Source organism: Neolamprologus brichardi, chromosome 9 (genome assembly GCF_056152115.1).
Source record: "Neolamprologus brichardi isolate AB-2024 chromosome 9, ASM5615211v1, whole genome shotgun sequence".
In the NCBI taxonomy this organism is placed as follows: domain Eukaryota; kingdom Metazoa; phylum Chordata; class Actinopteri; order Cichliformes; family Cichlidae; genus Neolamprologus; species Neolamprologus brichardi.
In genome coordinates, this window is record NC_142112.1 from 17,835,060 (window position 1) to 17,853,601 (window position 18,542).

Below are 18,542 nucleotides of genomic sequence, written 5' to 3' on the forward strand. Positions count from 1 at the left end.
GGGATGCACTTTTCTCCAGGTATGTACTCAGCATTGTTGCCTGGTGAGCTACATGAACAGAGTTGGCTAACCTCTAAGACAACTTGCAAAAATACTCTTTCATTCTGTGTTGTAAATCCTAATGGCAGAAGTCACTCTTGGTTCTGAATAATGTACAAATATCCCCCTTTTTTGGGAAACTTGTGTTTCAGGCTCAGCAATTTACCTTTTTAAAAACTTTTTTTTCCTGCTGTCTCAGAAGAGAAACAAGATTTTGCTGTCCCAAGAAGCCAGGATGGCAACATCACTGCCACTCTGGACCATCCCAGCACTGCTCCAGAGAAACCTAAAGGAAAGGCCCGGGTGGTGTTCACAGAGAGACAGTTGGATATTATTGTCCATCACTTTAATGTGAAACATTACCATGAGCCAGGAGAGATGAAACAGCTGGCAGAGATGACAGGACTGACCTACAAACAGGTGAGTGTTTTTCAATTTACTACAACATAAGAAATTGAATTTTGGGTCCATTGTACTCATTAAATGTTTTCTGTTTTCTTCTATCTATAGGTAAAAACCTGGTTCCAAAACAAACGGAGAAAGTTTAGGAGGAGTTCACATTCTCAGTATGTGAATCAGGATGTCCCACTTCATGTAAGTATCTCCTATTATTAAACAGAATTGTTTATGATTCTGTCATTATCTGGGGAATTGACTGTATTTAAAAAAGTGTAATGCCAATAATTTAAAACAACTATTCTCGTTTTACTGACAGTCCCCTTGTCCCCTTCAGTTTCAGGGAGAGAGACAGCCCCCGTTCAGGGAGCAGTACACCCAGCACCAGGTAAATTCAATGAGAATGGGTGCAAATAATCAGGCCCACTATTCTCATGCTGTGGGCAATTCTGCGGCTGGACCTCAATGGACCCTCCCCGACTCCCCTCAGATGTTTGGCTGGTCAATTCCACCAGGCAACGGGCATCACGAATACGACACAGCTGTTCAAAACCCAGCAAAAATGGCCACTATGATCGATGCAATGGGAAGAGCTGTGAGTACTCAGACTGTTCTCATTGAACACAAGATGTATACGATCTTGGAGAAGCTCACGTCTCTTCAACAAGAAATAAACAGACCTGGTGACGATTGACAGACATTTAGACTGTCTGTGAAATTGGAGGCACCAAACCCAAACATCGTCTCTCCCCTGCATACCTGTTACCTTTTTTTCCTCTTGTCCCTGATGTACGTATTTTCACTGTCTTTTTGTCTTTTTGGTTTCTTCCTGGTGCGGCTACATCCGCAGCCCCAGGACACAGGAATTTCACTGCATGTTGTACTTTGTATGACTGTGTATTTGACTAATAAAATTTGATTTGAACACCAGTTCAGCACTGAATGGAATATAAACAACCCTGGACTTTTTTATTATTATTTTTATTGTCTTCATGTAGCTCAACATGAAGAGTCTCAGATTTGATCGCTTTAAGTAAAGGGGGAGGGGGGTATTCAATATCCAATGGATTTTAGAAATATTAGAATTCAGTAGGCTCCAGCTACTGTAAATAGTCAAAATAGCCAAAATACATACTGGGATATCAGAGAAAACACCATCAGAAATTCTGTATATAAGATTAAGAGATGAATTCACCAAAATGTGTTTTGTTTCATTTTGTTGTATTTGTTGTAAAAAAAATATTGTACATGAAGAAAATTCTCTTCCTTGTGTGAGAGAAAGTGTAAATAAAATATTAGTTTCACCCATTCAAACTGAACTTTCTACATGTCTCCAAACCTTCTGTCAGAGACTGAACATCCAAATGTTTTAGAGTCTTTAGACCTCTATCTTTCCATGTTAACTTGAGCTACAATCCTCTATATCCACAATCAACGTATGAGACAGATAATCTAAAGAATCTGGAGCTTTCAAATGGACAAAAAGATTTTCCCAGGAATACCTGAAATAACAACCCTACCTCAAACTTCATTTTAAGAAACCTGAGACGATACAGTGGAAAGTTTCTGTCTCTGTGATTATCTTCCTAAGACTCTAAATGTTGGGTTTTCTTTTAATTGTTAACAAGTCTGATGCTGATTACTTGGTAGTAAAGCTCAAAAAACATTTTATTGTCACCTTTTCTACTCTCTGCTCTGTGACTACAGAGTCTTGAAATGAAACATGCAATGTTATTAAATCTTTCCCTTACTGAACACCTGAAGTCAGCTCAATTAAAGTGTAGGATGCTGCTGATGGCCATGTATGTTTGTATCAGGGCTGTGTTGGGATCTGTCAAGGAATGTTACGATGGGGCATGGTGGCTGGAGGTTGCCAGGTTCTTGCTCACAGTGCCACCATGATCATGACTGGGAAGCGTACCAGCAACCAGGCGCCTTGCAGCAGGAGCACGGTGGTGTTCAGCAGAGCCTGAGTGGAGCTGTCAGAACAGAGGAGCTGCAGGAATGAAAAAGCAAGTCAATAAATGAGCAGCACTGAGTCTAATAATCCATGTAATGTTGTCTTTGAGAGTTTCTGAAAAGCATTATGACAAAAGGTGTTTTTCAATCTCCTGAATACAGATTAATGAATAAATAATTAACTGAGTGAATGTGGATTGATATTGTACATTCAGCTAAGTAATTTCAAAGACACAGAAGTCATATTGTTTGCAGATGACACAAAGTTATTGTTGAAGTAACTTGGAACAACTTCTAAATGAACTAGAAAATGAATTTAAGAAATTGAAGACTTTTTCTATAATCGATTAACACTGAATCTGAGCAAACAAAACTCATACTATTCAGGAGTCTGATGATAAAAAACATAGAATTAAAATAAATTATCTGAAAGAACAAACTTCTTCCGGTGATAATAAATCACAAACCATCATGATCATTATGAATATATCGATAACCCGTAAAACACACACAAAGTGTAATAGGGATCATAAATAAAACCACGTCAACAGAACCACCAAATCCACTTTTTATTAAATACTCTTAAATTTAAAGACTTGGTTGACCTCAGAACTCTACACATAATTTATAAAGCAACAAACAAATCTTTGGCCCGCAACATTTTGAACTTGATCAGGATAAAGACCAAATCATGATGACCTGAGAGAAATCCTTATGTTCAGCAAAGCTTCAGATGAGGATTTCTTCCATCTTGGTCTTGCCAAACCACATGCTGGTGGTTTTCACAAAGATTTAAAAGACTTCCACCTCATCTGCAGTTTTCAACATGGAAGCTACATGCATGTTTTATCCTGTTTTACAGGTTGTTTTTGCTTGTAAATTTTTATCTTATTGCCATTGAAATATTAAACAGAGGCTGTTTTGATGAGACTCACTGAACCTCTGCATTATTTAAAATTTTAAAAAATATAAAAGAATTAACATATAATCCACGCTTTTTTGCTCTTTTTTGTTTTTTGTTCATTTTCTCAAAGTTGGTGTGCGTAGATTAAGGCAAGTACGAGGGTGATGAAGTTTTCTTTTTATATATATTGTAAATGTTTCAGTCAATACCATCCATTTTCTTCCAATAAATGACAAATTTGATTCCAGCACTGCTCCTGAGAAACCTAAAGGAAAGGCCCGGGTGGTGTTCACAGAGAGACAGTTGAATATTCTTGTCCATCACTTTAATGTGAAACATTACTATGACCCAAGAGAGATGAAACAGCTGACAGAGATGACAGGACTGACCTACAAACAGGTGAGTGTTTTTCAATTTACTACAACATAAGAAATTGAATTTTGGGTCCATTGTACTCATGAAATGTTTTCTGTTTTCTTCCATTTTCGGTAAAAACTTGGTTTCAAAACAGACGGAGTAAGTTTAGGAGGAGGTCACATCCTCAGCATGTGAATCAGTGCGTCCCACTTCATGTAAGTATCTCCTATTATTGAAAAGCCCTGAAATGAAAGGAACGGGGTGAATTTCTGGCCGTTTTATTGTAATAATTGGATCTTAGAAATATTTGAATTCAGTCAACTCTGGCTATTGTGAATATTTTAGTCTATCCAAAATACATCCTGGGAAATCAGAGAGAACGCCATCAGAAGTTTTGTATAGTTGCATAACATATAGGGAACGCCTTATGTCTTCCACTGTTTGCCTTTGTTAGATGAAACCACACTGATCCAGGTCTATTATGTCAGGTAAATATTTTTCAAGTCTCTGTGCCAAAATTGCTGTAAATAGTTTATAATCCAGATTTAATACACTAATTGGTCAATAACTGCTACATTCCGTGTTATGGAACAAATAAACAGAGATGGCGTGCGGGCAGTGTTGGTGGGACTGGATGCTGAGAAAGCCTTTGATTCAGTCAGATGGCTTTTTCTTTATAGGGTATTGAAGGGGCAATGCTTCCATGTTTACAATACTATTATTATGTATCTCAGGTCATACCCCTGTTGCAATGGTGTAACCCTGATTTGAAAGCTAAGTGGAAATCCATAGAATTTAATGCAACCTCTAAATTTCAACTACCAGCCTCAATTCCGGATAAAAACAAAACAAAAACTGGCAGACCATTTAGAAGCTAAAGGAACAGGGATAAGCCACACTCTAAAAATATGGAATAAGGTGATTAAAATATGTGGTAGTGAACAAATACTAAAAGAATTTACATGGTGTGCTCACGATACAGATTTGAAACCAAATGAAAGTGATAAAAGATTTCAGTCTTGGATAGAGTGGACTAACAACATCCCATTCCTTCACACATAAAGGGACACTGCAGAGCTTTCACTCTTTATAAATAAGAAATGGCTTAAGACAAGTAGATTTCTTCAGGTTTTTTCAAATATTTTAACAAACATTGCAATATCCCAAACTCGGTTGAGTCAGAAATTTTTAAGATGGTTAAATTAGCATATGCTGGTACTCTGAGACTATACATCAAACTATATAATGTGCACTGTTAGACTTTTCATCGCCACTTTACGGTAACATACTGGCGTCACTGTTGCCAGCGTCATACCGTGACGCCGTGTTACGGTAGCTTACCGTTCTGCATGATACCGTTTTTTGCTGGTGTGGTATAATACTCTTGGACAAATTATGGTAACGCACCGTAGCCTTTTTTACGGTATCTCACTGGCGACAGTGACGCCAGTGAGATACCCTTATGTCGTTATGTCGTAAATTACGGCAACAAAGTAACAACATTCTGTGATTAAGAAATTGGTATACTACCGTTTATTCACGGTATGTCACTGTAAGCCCGCTGCAAGGTAATAAACTGCAATATATTAACCAGTAACTTACCGTTATCACGCATCATCAGCACCAAAAATATTCATCTCTGCTAGAGGACACCGTGTCCCAACAGGCGGTCATTTACTGTTTAACAGGTCGTAATTGACCGTAATTTCAGTTAACAGTAACATACTGTAAGAGACTGGAGGGTTCCAAAAAAATTGGATAGATAGATAGATAGATAGATAGATAGATAGATAGATAGATAGATAGATAGATAGATAGATAGATAGATAGACACACACACAAAATATAATTCATGTGCTTTACACCACTTTATTTCAGTTCTGATTTTCCTCTGCAATCAAAATCAAAAACTGAAAAGAACTGAAAACATATTTTCATTGAGGAAGCATTCGTTTTTACTAAACCCTGTAATCCATTATTTTCTCAGATGGTTGTACAAACAATAACGATATTATGTCATATCCATATCATGGCAGATAACATATGCTCAAGTGTTGGGTTTTCTTAGTTATATTTTGTAGGGTCTTAAACCTACAATGTGAAGTGCCTTGGCATTCATTATGTTGGCACCATACATATAAACTGAATTGTAATGAATATAATATCAAGCCCCACACGTCTGCCTTTATATACACTTTGTCCAAAATACTGTCTCACACCACCAAATCAATGCACAAAACAGGGTCCACAAGGACATGGATGAGCGTGTGTGGTGTGAAAGAACTTGACTGACCTGCACTGAACCCTGATCTTGCTTTGTGGACTGAGTTCATTGATTTGTAGGGTGAGCCAATGCATGTGACAATTAAAGTGTAAGTAGCTGAAATAATTTTTAACAAACGGGTAAAAGAAGGAAAAAAAATCAAAACTGTTGCACTCAAAAAAACCTATTGGACAGAGACAGCGTCTTGCAAGATGGCAAGAGAGCTTGTCTTCATTGTTGTTCATCTTGTATAAATGTCCAGAAAGCATGGGCCATGGATCATCTGTGGAGACACAGGTAGCAACACATTGTTCACTTAAATTATACAAGAAATTCACTAAAAATGGCAAAAACAGTTACCTAATTTGAAGTTCTCCACTCAAATTCAGTAAGCCGTTGGAGGAAAGTTGTGACATGAGGGTTAATCGCTTCACAGTGGTCCCAGTCTTTCTGCTTGTCCCAACCTTGGAGGTACATTTTGTTCCCTCTTCAGGGTTTATCCTTACAAAAAACCTTAAAACATGCCATAATAAATAGTAACATACAGTAACATTGAGTTGTGATTTGAAATAATGAGTTACTTAGGGATAATTTATTCATCATCTATAACTGTTCAAACATACCTCTGAATTAGTTCCAATGTTGCACACGCTGACTCCTGGTATTCCAGGTTCAATACATAGAATGAACCAAAGAAGACTGACAGTGCATGAGCAAAGGTGTTCTCTTTGTCCAGCTCGACAATTACACGCCCCTCTGTACTCACCATCCAGCAGGTGGTGGTCATTGAACTTTGTCCTTAAATGTATAGGGGCAACATTGTCATTGTCATTATGCAACATAAAATAATTTCAATACTTCACTTCTTCACACTGTCTAGATAGCCATAAAGCAAATAGCTACGTACAGTTAATTATTAATGGCCTTATGTACACAAGTCTGTCTTAACATATTATAATTGTACATAATTGGGAATTATTCTGCACATTAAACACACCTAACAAAGAGACAGCCCAATTAAATTACCGGAGATGAATCAACTGTATGGTTATTTTGGAGTTTATAGTTTGTGCTGCTGTTAAACTTTACAGTATTGACTTCAGTATTTCTGCTGTTAATGTAGCTAGACTACTATGTTGATCAGTAATATGTAATGTGAAATTTGATATTGTTACTTTGCTGGATTCACTGAGACACATGTCCAACAACCTTGGTTTATAAAGGAAATTACAGAAATTGGAGCTAACAAAACAGAGACTGGATACCTGTGTCCACGAAAAGCTCCTGTGCCAAACAGAAATTGTAATATGGTCTAATCAGCTCTATTTCATAAATGACTTCTTACCAAGCATAATCAGCCTTGGGGTGCTTGGCAGGCTTTTAACATGCAAACTGAACAATATAAATTTGCTTGCACTGAAGCCACAAAATTTAGAAATACACATGGTTGCAAACAGTTCAGTGACCAATTACCTTTCCTAAATGACATATGCAATGCAAAAAATAAGAGTATTGTCAATAGGGACCAATTCCCAGTTTTTACATGATCAAAATGATTCACAAAAGGCTTCAATAAACAGAAAATGTGTGCCGACAAGAGAACAGTGCACAAAAATGACGCTCGACGCTTTAATGGGTTTAACATGACTTAGTCAGCACTCCGCACCGTACAGGTAGTACAAGCACACCTGAAAACACTGGCCAGCTAACAGCTTTAAGCATTTGGGCGCAACCTCGGTAGCTCACCGATTCACCTATTGCAAACGTCCAAGTTTCTATCAAGTCTCATAAATCCATCGGCAACTATTACCTAACTAGTCTTTTGAGTCACCGCATTCATAGATATTGACATTTTGTCTTAGCATTTGAATGAAAATATCCTGGTAGGGTAGCTTAAAAGTAAAAAAAAAACAGTAATAAGAACGCATTTCGGACTTCTCTCGAATAAGTGAAAAAAACACACTTACCTTCAGACTGATTAGCTGGTTCCGATCCAACTTTAATGTGTCCCATGTCAGTCCATTTTATGGAAAAAGTGTTAAGTGGTTTCATTTAATTTTGAGATACTCCCGCATGGACGAGCAATTTGGAGTCTAGCAGAGTTATCACGAATAGCATATGATCTTCAGATATAATCCAATCAACCTTGCATTTAACCCAATTGAACATCCAGTTACCTCTGACTACTTCTAAGTTGCACATGTTAACGGTCTCATCATCACTCTGTGCTGCAGCGAACTGGATCTGTGGCACAGAATAGTTGATGGCCATGTTGTTCTCCTGCTTTGCAGCTTTGTTTGAGTCTGACTTGCGGCTTAAACGTGCAAAACTAAGAGAAGCAGATCAATATTTTCTTCTTGTTGTTATTTAATGGTGGTTGGCAACCAGCGAAAGGAGCATTAACAACCTCGAGCAATATTTTCTATCCCCATTGTTGTTTTGAAAGTGAATACCTAAATGAAGTCATTTTTAAACATTACTCTAAATGTAGCCATTAGTTTTTGTTGCTGGCCATTCAACAAATAAGTATACTTCAATTATATTTCCCAAGTATACCTTACCTAGTACGTATACTAATAATGCTTCTTGGGACTATATTGGCCCCCGTTTTAGTACATAACAGTATTCTTGAAATTAACTTTTAGATGTACTTTTTGTTCACCATAATTGTACTAGCATAATGTCATAATGTCTACAAGAGTATAATTAAAATATACTCGACTCTATCACAATACTAACCTTACAAGTATACTATTAATTAATAGTATTAATAATGTTTCACATTGTTTGAATAAACAAATACATTTATTAATATATGAGGTTCCATTCAGTTCAAGGAATTAAATTTTAGTGTGGCTGCAACTTACTCCTTAAGTTGAAAATTATGCTGTATATTGTAGTTTATATGTTATACTACTTTCACAGTGAATTGCATTTTATAGTAATACACTCTGAATGAGGATTTAAATAATTACTCTTAGATCTACAGTAGAAAACAACAGAAATCTGGATGGTGTAATAGTATAATCTCAGTAACATCGCCAATTGTTACATTTGCTGTATTTTACAGCTGTTTCCATGAGTACGGTGAGTTACCGTAAAAATAATGTAATCTCATGGAATTTTCCCACAATTACATAGAAAATACAGTACTACACTGCTAACATCCTTTAGAGTTTTTTACTGTTGATTTTGCAGTACTAAGCTATGGAAATTACTGCAAAGTCTAACAGTGTGCTACTTAAGGCAAGGAAGGATACTGCTCAAAACATTAGATTAAACGGGAATTGGAATCAGGGATCGGTATAACAAACGAGAACTGGGAGAGTATTTGTAACTTTCATTGGTACAAGTTCATTATCTTGGAGAGACTACTTCTGGAAGAATATTATTCGATTTTTTTCAAAACCCTGATCCATCCAGATATAAAAACGGGACAGGAGAATGCTGGAGAAGAAGTGGATCAGAAGAGGCACATCATTACCATATCTTTTGGGACTGCCCTAACTTAAAAGAATACTGGCTGGGAAATCATAAAACTCTGTGTGAGGTTTTTAAGATAAAAATGTGATATTAATTTTGTAAATTTGTACTTGGGCCTGGTTGCTGGCTCGGGCCGGGGAGGGGACACAAAGCTCTTACAAGCGCTATTAGCGGACAGCAAAAAAATCAATAACCAGAAAGTGGCTAAATCCAACTCCGCCAACACTTGAGGATTGGTTTAATGTGATTTTCGAAATATTTAATATGGAAAAATTAAAAAAGACAAATTCTATAAAATATGGAATAAATGAATTAGGTTTGTGTCCCCCCTCTGCCCTGAATTTAGGTAAGACCAACCCTGAATTAGTGTATCTCCCATGTATTGTACAATGTCAGGTCGACCCTCTACTTCATAATATGTATTGGATGTACTTTATGTAAATAAGTTAAACATGCTGTGTTATGTATACACTGTCAAGCCACCGAGTTCACTTTTCGTTACCTGAAGGTAAAACAAAAGGAATAAGAAAGTCGTTCTTTATTATTATTATTATTATTATTATTATTATTATTATTTTTGACTAAATAAAATCAGTGCACTATTGTAATAAGTCTATTGTAATTGTCTTTTTTTCAATAAAAATTTAATAATGATAAAATAGGTTTTGTATAAAACATTAAGACATTAATTGATGAAAATGTTTTTCTTTATTTTGTTGTATCATCCAGTATTTGTAAATGATGTACACAAAGGTTGTCCATGAAACCCCTCAAACAACAACCCTACCTCAAACTTACTTAATTTTTAGAAACATAAGAGATAAGATGCATTGGGAATTTTTTGCCTCTGTGAAATACAAAGTGAATAAAGATTAATGAATAACTCATTACCTGATTGACCGTGGATTGATATTGTACATTCAGCTATTAGCTATTGATGATGATGATAATACACCAGACGTGCCCAACCCAATCTAACACTATATATCTGAAACTATAATGTAATGTGTATGTGTTAGTCCCCGTAGGGAAATTACTCCTCTGCATTTAACCCATTCACCCAGTGAAACAGTGGGCAGCCACCAATGCAGTGTGTAGGGATGGTACCTTGCCCCGCGGTACCTCAGGGTAGCCGTTCAGTGGAGTCAAACCCCTGACCTTCTGATCATGGGGCAACCACTCTACCTACTGAGCTATCCCTGCCCTAATCAACCCTAATCAACAGGCAGGAAGCCATTCATGCCTGCTCAAATACGTTGAGTTTTTCATCTAAATGTTACAAACAAACTTGGTAGGTTCAACTACAGTGCTGTCAACCTCTTAAGACATTACAGCCAAAATTTCTGCTGTTGATGTCTGTTACGACCCAAGATCATGCAGGTATTATGTGTTATGTTTGACCCCTCCCACCAGAGGATGTGTGTGGGATTTTTTTTATTATTATTATTAATTTCATTAAATGAAACTATCTGATAGGGGCAACTGAAATCAAACCAACGCATTTTTAAAGTGTTTTAAAATATGCCAAATTATACCAATATTACTAATAAATAATGACTTAATTTAGATCTTTTTGATCATGTGGAGAACATTACTGTGTTTATAAGGTAGCAAATGGTAGTTTCACCTTCTTTGAAATGCACTTCTACATTGTAAAAGTCTCTGACACTAAAACACTCACATAAGTCAATGTAAACAATAGCAAGGCTAACGATCCACACCAACGCTCGTCATAAACCCCACAGACACATGCATCTGGCCCCTTCTGGCTCATTCAGAATCAGAGACGCACCCAGTTCAGCCAGTGACCAAGTACTTTCAAACACACAGAAGTCATATTGTTTGCAGATGACACAAAGTTTAACTAGAAACAGAGAATGAATTTAAGAAATGGATGACTTTTTCTATAATTGATGAACACTGAATCTGAGCAAACAAAACTCATACTGTTCAGGAGTCTGATGATAAATAACATAAAAGTAAAATAAATTATCTGAAAAAAAAAACTTATTCCAGTGATAATGCATCACAAACTATCGTGGTCATCCCACATTACAAATATATCGATGACCTATAAAACACACACCCATTTTGTGCAACAAAGAGTAATAAGGAATTAAGGATCATAAATAAAACCACTTCAACAGAACCACCAAATCCACTTTTTAGCCTTTTTATTAAATACTCTTACATTTAAAGACTTGGTTGACCTCAGAACTCTACACATAATTTATAAAGCAACAAACAAATATTTGTCCCACAACATTTAGGACTCAATGATGACCTGAGAGAAATCCTTATGTTTAGCAAAGCTTCAGATGAGGATTTCTTCCACCTTGGTCTTGCCAAACCACATGCTGGTGGTTTTCACAAAGATTTAAAAGACTTCCAACTCATCTGCAGTTTTTCAACATGAAAGACATACATACATGTTTTATCCTGTTTTACAGGTTTATTTCTTGTAGATTTTATTTTCTTGCCATTTAAATATAAAACATAGGCTGTTTTGACAAGACTCAGTGAATCTCAGTTAAAGTAAAAAAAAAGAAAGAAAGAATTAACATGTAATGTACGTCTGTTTTTGCTTTTTTCCTCAGAGTTGGTGCAGTACATCAAGGCTCATGCAGGAGACTGATAATGTCAACTTTATATATGTTGGAAATGTTTCAGTCAGTGCCATTTATTTTCTTCCAACATATGACGACATTTCTAGGATTAAATACTGGCTGCATATTTTGTTTTGCTTTCATTGAGTGTCTAACATTATAATCTACAATATTTGATAGGATGTTAAAAAGTGCATGCATGTTACACTTTGCAAGTCATAAAATCTTGTGTTTAGCCTCTGACCCAGAATGTCACAGAAGAAATGGAGACTCGTCAGACCAGGAAACATTTCTCCAATCTCTTATTGTCTAATATTTGTGAGTCTGTTTCCTCAGTTTGCTGTTCTTAGCTGACAGCTGTTGTAGCCAGTGTGGTCCTCTGCTGCTTCTAGACCATGTGCTTCAAATTCTGACATGTTGTGCTCTCAGTGATGGTCTTCTGTATAGTTTGCTTTTAACGAGTAGTTATGTTTAGTCTCTGCTGCTTTCCTATCAGCATGAAGCCATCTGGTCTTTTTGCTCTGACCTCTGACATCAAGAAGCTTGTTTCATCCAGAGAAATGCTGCTCACTGGATGTATCGCTGAGTTTTACATTGTTTTGTGCAGTTTGCATTAAGTTTATTTAATTTCTTCTCTTTGATTCACCACTCACTGTTTCAAGTTGTTTTCTATCTCGGTGAATCACTGAGATTTAAAGAAGGTTCCACACAAGCATGCCCTGATCAAGTCCTAAATGTTGTGGGTCAAATATTTGTTTGTTGCTTTATAAATTACGTGTAGAGTTCTGAGGTCAACCAAGTCTTTAAATTTAAGAGTATTTAATAAAAAGGCAGAAAAGTGGGTTTGGTGGTTCTGTTGAAGTGGTTTTATTTATGATCCTAAGTCTGTTATTTATCATCAGTTTATCAATGATAGAATTTGTACAACTCCCAAATAGTATGAAATTTGTTTTGCTCATCTCCAGTGTTAGTTCATTATAGAAAAAACAAGTCCTAAATTGATTTTCTAGTTCATTCAGAAGTTGTTCCAAGCTACTTCCACAATAACTTTGTGTCATCTGCAAACAATATGACTTCTGTGTCTTTAAAATTACTTCAAATTAAGACATGTTAACACAAACACCTTTACCCTCATTTATCTCTCATGGCCCTGGTGCCATCTGTCTGCATTGACTTGATAATTAATCAGAGGTAGCAGGGTGTGATACAGAAACTCTAAAAGACACATTAGCGTATGTTTAGTGGTCACTGGGTGAACTGGGTGTGTCTCTAATTCTGAATAAGCCAGAGGGGGCCAGATGCATGTGTCTGTGGGTTTATGACGAGCGTTGATGTGGATCGTTAGCCTTGCTTTTGTTGACATTGACTTATGTGGGTGTTTTAGTGTCAGAGACTTTTACAATGTAGAGGTGCATTTCAAAGAAGGTGAAAGCTACCATTTGCTATCTTATAAACTCCAAATTTTCTCCACATGATCAACGTTCAACGTAAAGTGTTTTTTTGCGATGTTGTTTAGTTTGTTGAAAGGCAAGTTAAGATCGCAAGTGACCCATTGTTTGGAGATATACGGGATCCTCCAACAGCCATCAGAAAAGTGGCTCAGTTTTACCCTAAGGCTAAGCAGAGTAGTTTTGCTACTACAGTGGCCAAGGTGGAAGGGAAGATTGAGCCAGTGTTGAGGCGAGAGAGTGGTTCAGTTGTGACAAAGGTTTGCTTGTTTTGTGGAGCAGGGCATATGTTGGATTTGTGTCCTTCATTTGAAAGAAAGTTGCACTGTGAAAGATTATCTTTTTTGAAAGAGAATGGTGTGTTTTGGTTTTCTCCAAATTGGGCACAGAAGCAAGACTGTAGGAAACGTCTCTTGTGTAAAGTCTGTAAACAGAAACACCCCACACACTTACATATCCACTCCAAGCAGAGGGAAAGTCTTTTAGTGCAAACTATAGGAGGGGGAGAACCACCAGATGAAGGTCCTTCATGTGCAGTGCAAAGCAGTGGTGTTACTGGGGCCGGTGAGCAAAATAGTGCTCTATCCGTAATACCAGTTAGAGTGAAGTCCAAGAAAGGTAATCGGTCACTGATAACCTATGCTTTTCTAGATCCTGGGAGTTCAGCTTCATTTTGTACTCAAGGGCTCATGAATAGGCTGAATCTTTCAGGAAGGAAAACTGGCATTCTTTTGCGGACAATGGGTCAGGAGAAAATGGTCAGTAGTTATGTTGTTTCAGATTTGGAAGTAGCTGGTTTGGATTTAGATCACTACTGTGACTTCCCTGACTTATTTACTCAGAAAAGCATGCCTGTTCATCAATGTAATATTCCCCGACAGGAAGATCTCGATAGATGGCCACATTTGCGCCATATTAAGATACTGGAGATAAATTTCGGGGTAGACCTGTTGATCGGGACCAATGTGCCCAAGGCTTTAGAGCCATGGGATGTTGTTAGAAGTCAGGATGGAGGTCTCTATGCAGTAAAAACTATGCTGGGTTGGATGGTGAATGGTCCTCTCAGAGAGGATTGTAAGACTGACAAGCATTTCCGTGGCAAGATTGGATGAGCTGTGGGAATGTCAAATGAAGGCTGATTTTCCAGAATGTATTCAGGATGAGCAGTTTGCTTTGTCTAGAGAAGATCAGCAGTTTATGAAGTCAGTGATGGACTCTGTTAAGTTGGTTGATGGTCATTACACCATTGGTTTACCTTTTAGATGCAATCGGATAAAAATGCCAAATAATAGGAAGGGTGTAGAACAGCGAGCTATGAGCCTTAAACGGAAGTTTATTAGGGATTTTTCATTTCATGTCGATTACACCAGTTTTATGACTAAAATCATTTCTAAAGGGTATGCAGAGAAGGTGCCTGCTGAAGAATTTGATCGCTGTGATGGAGGATTGTGGTACATTCCACATCATGGGGTGCATCACCCACAGAAGAAGTTGCGAGTTGTCTTTGATTGTGGTGCTTCATTTCAGGGAGTGTCTCTGAATGGACAACTTCTGAAAGGCCCAGTTCTACTAGCTTGCTAGTACAAATGTTCAGAGACATTTGTACTCGACAGAAGGTTTGGAGACACATAGAAAGTTTTGAATTGGTGAAACTAATATTTTATTCACAGTTTCTCAAACACAAGGCAAATAATATTCTTCATGTACATTATTTTTTTACAAATATTGGAACAACAAAATTAAACAAAACACAATTTCATTAATTCATCTCTTAATGTTATATCCAAAACTCTGATGATGTTCTCTTTCATGACTTTTTAAACTACATCAATTCATCAACGTCAAAGACTTGATATGTTACATTAGACCTTACTACAAGCTTGCTGAACATAAGGATTCCTTTCAGGTCTTGTTCTGATCAAGTTCTAAATGTTATGTGTCAAAGATTTGTGTTACTTTATAAATTATGTGTAGAGTTCTGAGGTCAACCAAGTCTTTAAATTTAGGTGTATTTAATAAAAAAGGCTAAAAAGTGGATTTGGTGGTTCATTTGAAGTGGTTTTATTTATGATCCTAAGTCTGTTATTTATCATGAGTTTATTAATGACAAAATTTGTACGTCTTCCAAATAGTATGAGTTTTGTTTTGCTCAGATTCAGTGTTAATTGACTAAAGAAAAGTCTTCAATTTCTTAAATTGATTTTCTAGTTCATTCAGAAGTTACTTCCACAATAACTTTGTATCATCTGCAAACAATATGACTTCTGTGTCTTTGCAGTTACTTCAAATTAAGACATGTTAACACAAACACCTTTACCCTCACTTATCTCTCATGGCCCTGGTGCCAACTGTCTGCATTGACTTGATAATTAATCAAAGGTAGCAGGGTGTGATACAGGAATGCTAAAAGACACATTAGCGTATGTTTAGTGGTAACTGGCTGAACTGGGTGCGTCTCTAATTCTGAATAAGCCAGAGGGGGCCAGATGCATGTGTCTGTGGGTTTATGATGGGTGTTGGTGTGGCTCATTAGCCTTGCTATTGTTTTACAATGTAGAGGTGAAACTACCATTTGCTACCTTATAAATTCAGTAATGTTCTCTACATGATCACAAAGATCTAAATTAGAGGTGTAAGTCATTGTTTGTATGTAATATTGGTATAATTTGGCTTATTTTAAAACATTTTGAACATCAGGTTTCAATACTCACTGAAATAATGCAGAACGTATGCAAAAATATATTTAAAGAGCAGCTGTATTTGCTCTGATACATTTGAAATTATAAACTATGTGCACAAATCTTCTGATAATAGAAAGTAAATTAAACATCGGTGCAAAGATCAAACTGGTTGCTTGTCTGAAACAACCAGAGCAGGAAGTTAAATCAAAATCATCTAACACAGATTTTATGGATATTTCTCACCAGTGAGAAATATCCATAAAATCATGATTTACACCAGCTGCAGCTCTCAGTCAGCAACTCAACAGGTTTCGTTTTCTTTACAAAATGAGAATTTTTCACATTATATAGTCCATCATGTATTTCAAACACATGAGTAAAGATGTGTTTATTTCATTGATTTAAGTGTATTAAGTGCATTAAGTGTTTCATATTTTATAAAGTGTGAGCTGAAAGGATTTGGTAAAGCTCATTTGTATGGCTGCTTTCTAACTGTACTTTCTTTTTTCAGACCTGAGAAACAGCATTTTAAACAAATGTAAATGATGCCAGTTGGTAGAAACAGCCGGACTGGTTGTAAAGAGACTCACAAAAGATGAAGCTCAACCCCCAACATTCCTGCCCACACCCACAAACGTCCTTAAAAGCCCAGGAGAATTGCTCTTAAGTCTTAATTCACCTTCCTGCTTGGTTTGGAGCTCTTTCAGCAGAGATACTTATTCCAGCTTTCCTGTTTAAATCACTGGGATTTCAAAGATGGAAGATTATAGGATGCACTTTTCTCCAGGTATGTCCTCAGCATTGTTGTCTAGTGAGCTAATATGAACAGAGTTGGCTAACCTCGAAGACATCTTTGGGCAAAAATACCCTTTCACTCTGTTTTGTAAGTCCTGATGGCAGAAGTCACCATTTCTCCCTCCACAGATGAACAGAGTCCACTTCAGGACCATCTGGGCTTTGAGTCACTTTTTAAAATTTCTTATTCTAACTTTCTTTCACATTTTAATAATTCAGCAAGTAAAATCAAGTGAAATTGTGTGTGTGGGAAATTGATTAAGGCTCATCAGTTGATCCCTTTTGTATTATTTTCTGTTAAAGAACTCAACTGTGCCAAAACACATCAGTAGACCCATGTGGACCATATATACTTGTGCTTACTTAGCCTCTGTCTTTCTGTCCTCACAGACTTGTGGATTTCTGGTAGCAGCCTGCAAGGGAGTCTTCCCTTGGAAGAACTTGCAGCATGGGCTGAGGCAGCTCTCGCTAAGGAGATGAGCAACAACATGTCTGAGACTGCTGAAGCTGTTTCCAGCTCCGTCACGGAGGAGGAACTGGTTTTTGGTGCCCCAAGAAACCAGGAGGGCAGCAACACTGTCACACGTACTATGTGTGTGAAGGAAGAAAAGGCCAAGGTGCTCAAAGGAAGGACCCGAGGGCTGTTCTCAGACAGCCAGTTAAAAACTCTTGCCCATCACTTTAATCAGAAAATTTACCCTGAACCACAAGAGATGACAGAGTTGGCAGAGCTGACAGGACTGACCTACAAACAGGTGAGTGTTTTTCAAGATTACTAGAACATAAGGAACTGAATTTGTTTTGAATTTTTGGTCTATTGTACTCATTAAATTTCTCCCGTTTTCCTCCATCTTTAGGTGAAGACTTGGTTTCAAAACCGAAGAAGAAAGTTTAGGAGGATTCCAGATTCTCAGCATCTCAATCAGGGCGTCCCACTTCATGTAAGTATCTCCAATTATTAAACAGAACTGTTTTTAATTCAGTCATTATCTGGGGAATTTATTTATTCAGATGAAGCGTATTGTTTATAATTTAAAACAAGAACTCTGTATTGTGGTTTTACTGACTGTGCATCTGTCTGTGATTCAGTTTCAGGGAGCGTCCTCACTCAGCGAACAACTGGACATCAGCTTCATGAGAAAGGGTGCAAATAATCAGGCCCACTATCCTGATGCTGTGGGCAATGTTGTTCCTGGACCTCAATTGACCCTCCACAACTCACCCCAGATGTTTGGCTGGTCGATCCCACCAGGCAACGGACATTATGATTGCAACACTGGTGTCTTTAGCACTGCATGGACTATGAACAACCCCGGACTTCACAGTTTTTATAGAGAAAGCGGAGAGCCTTGCTAACAGCTAAAGATGGCTGTAACTACTGTTACATCTCTTTCATTTCTCAACTATCATTCTGAAGCCTTAAGATAGGCATTTCTGATATACTGGATGCAAATTTTATTTTTTTATGATTTCATTTTAATGTAAAGTTATTTAAGTTAACGCAGAGGCAGGTTTGATAAAACTCAGTGAACTTCTTCGTCATTTACACTTTTACAAAACAAGGAAAAATAAGCTTGGTCATAGTTGGTGGGGTAGATTAAGGCTTGTGTC

At 37.2% G+C, this 18,542-nt stretch overlaps 2 protein-coding genes across 2 annotated transcripts; both read left to right on the forward strand.

The window, feature by feature from the left end:
- LOC148101415 (homeobox protein NANOG-like) lies at positions 1-1,186 on the forward strand. Its single transcript, XM_087845610.1, has 4 exons — positions 1-19; positions 239-459; positions 550-633; positions 773-1,186. Exons 1-4 carry the CDS (start codon positions 4-6, stop codon positions 1,127-1,129), a joined length of 678 nt encoding a protein of 225 aa, XP_087701736.1. The 5' UTR covers positions 1-3; the 3' UTR covers positions 1,130-1,186.
- Positions 1,187-16,892: 15,706 nt separating this feature from the next.
- On the forward strand, positions 16,893-18,287 carry LOC148101416 (homeobox protein ceh-30-like). The gene is made up of 4 exons (XM_087845611.1): positions 16,893-16,923; positions 17,322-17,686; positions 17,789-17,872; positions 18,021-18,287. The coding sequence occupies exons 1-4, from the start codon at positions 16,893-16,895 to the stop codon at positions 18,285-18,287; spliced, it is 747 nt and encodes a 248-aa protein (XP_087701737.1).
- The last annotated feature ends 255 nt before the right edge of the window (positions 18,288-18,542 follow it).

Excerpts from the sequence above, each read along its gene's own strand:
- LOC148101416 (XM_087845611.1), top strand. The coding sequence starts at position 16,893 with ATGGAAGATTATAGGATGCACTTTTCTCCAG. Across the intron at positions 16,924-17,321 it reads TAGGATGCACTTTTCTCCAG|ACTTGTGGATTTCTGGTAGC; the intron begins GTATGTCCTCAG and ends CTGTCCTCACAG. Across the intron at positions 17,687-17,788 it reads CAGGACTGACCTACAAACAG|GTGAAGACTTGGTTTCAAAA; the intron begins GTGAGTGTTTTT and ends CTCCATCTTTAG.
- LOC148101415 (XM_087845610.1), top strand. Across the intron at positions 460-549 it reads CAGGACTGACCTACAAACAG|GTAAAAACCTGGTTCCAAAA; the intron begins GTGAGTGTTTTT and ends TTCTATCTATAG. Across the intron at positions 634-772 it reads ATCAGGATGTCCCACTTCAT|TTTCAGGGAGAGAGACAGCC; the intron begins GTAAGTATCTCC and ends TGTCCCCTTCAG.